Source organism: Coturnix japonica, unplaced genomic scaffold (assembly GCF_001577835.2).
Source record: "Coturnix japonica isolate 7356 unplaced genomic scaffold, Coturnix japonica 2.1 chrUnrandom511, whole genome shotgun sequence".
Classification (NCBI taxonomy): Eukaryota; Metazoa; Chordata; class Aves; order Galliformes; family Phasianidae; genus Coturnix; species Coturnix japonica.
This window is the reverse complement of record NW_015439899.1, coordinates 62302-63967: the sequence shown is the minus strand read 5'-3', so window position 1 is coordinate 63967 and position 1666 is coordinate 62302. Positions and strand designations below refer to the sequence as shown.

Sequence of the window (1666 nt, the reverse complement as noted above, 5' to 3'; positions counted from 1 at the left end):
TATGGGGAGTCTATGGGGGTCTATGGGGGGATATGGGGTGTTTATGGGGGGATATGGGGTGTCTATGGGGGGATATAAGACCCTATGGGTGTCTATGGGGAGATATGAGGGGATATGGGGGATATGGGGTGTCTATGGGGTGATATGGGGCTCTATTGGTTGATATGGGGTGTCTATGGGAGAATATGGGGATATGGGGCTCTGTGGGGTGTCTATGGCGCTCTATGTGTCTTTATGGGTCCCTATGGGTCTCTGTGGGTCCCTATGGGTCTCTATGGGTCTCTATGGGGTCACTATGGGTATCTGTGGGTCCTAATGTCCCCCTATGGCTCCCTATGGGTCTCTATGGGGTCACTATGGGTCTCTATGTGTCCCTATGGGTCTCTGTGGGTCCCTATGGGTCCTTATGGGTCTCTATGGGTCTCTATGGGTCTCTGTGTGTCCCTATGGGTCTCTATGGGGCTCTATGGGTCCCTATTGGTCCCTATTGGTCTCTATGGGGCCTCTGTGGGTCTCTATGGGTCTCTATGGGTCCCTATGGGTATCTATGGGTCCCTATGGAGCTGCTGGGGTCATTTGGGGACAACGAGCTGGCGCCTGAGTGTCTGGATGGGGCTCAGCCATGTCTGAAACGTCAGTGGGGTGATATGGGGTGATATGGGGGGATATGGGGCTCTATGGGGTGATATGGGGTCCCTGTGGGGTGATATGGGGTGATATGGGTCTCTATGGGGCTCTATTGGTCTCTATGTGTCTTTATGGGTCCCTATGGGTCTCTATGGGTCTTTATGGGTCTCTATGGTGTCTGTGTGGGTCTCTGTGGGGTTCTATGGGGTCTCTATGGGTCTTTATGGGTCCCTATGTGTCTTTATGGGTCCCTATGGGTCTCTATGGGTCCCTATGGGTCCCTATGGGTCTCTATGGCTCCCTATGGGTCTCTGTGGGTCTCTGTGGGGTCTCTATGGGTCCCTATGGGTCACTATGGGTCTCTATGGCTCCCTATGGGTCTCTGTGGGTTGCTATGGGTCTCTATGGGGTCCCTATGGGTCCTTATGGGTCTCTATGGGGTCTCTGTGGGTCCCTATGGGTCTATATGGGTCCATATGAGTCCATATGGGCTCTTGTGGGTCCATGGGTTCATATGGGTCCCTATGGGTCCATATGGGTCTCTATGGGTCCCTATGGGTCCCTATGGGTCACCTTGGGTCTCTATGGCTCCCTATGGGTCCCTATGGGTCTCTATGGGTCTCTGTGGGGTCTATATGGGTCGCTATGGGGTGTCTATTGGGTTCTATGGGGGGGTCTGTGGGGCTCTATGAGGTGTTTGTGGGGCTCTATGGGTTGCTATGGGGTCTGTGGGTTTCTATGGGTCCCTATGGGGTCACTATGGGTCTCTATGGGTCTTTATGGGTCCCTATGGGTCTTTATGGGTCCCTATATGTTCCTATGTGTCTCTATGTGTCACTTATGGGTCTGCCCCACAGCTGGGGGTGTGAGCATCCCCTGTTCCTACACGTCGTTCCTGGCCCCGCTGTCGTCCTCCAAACTGTACAACGAGGTGCGAGGATGCAGGGAGAGGGACCGGCATCCCGAGGTCAGCACTTATGGGGCGGATATGGGGCGGATATGGGGCAGATATGGGGCGGATATGGGGCGGATATGGGGC

The 1666-nt window shown here is 54.5% G+C and overlaps 1 protein-coding gene across 1 annotated transcript in view; it reads left to right on the top strand.

Moving 5' to 3' along the window:
- PRMT5 (protein arginine methyltransferase 5) overlaps nucleotides 1-1666 on the top strand; it is a 34587-nt gene that overhangs the window by 26586 nt on the left and 6335 nt on the right. Inside the window, 2 exon segments of the mRNA XM_015850686.2 lie at nucleotides 521-633; nucleotides 1485-1594. Coding sequence (XP_015706172.1) covers nucleotides 521-633; nucleotides 1485-1594 — 223 coding nt within the window.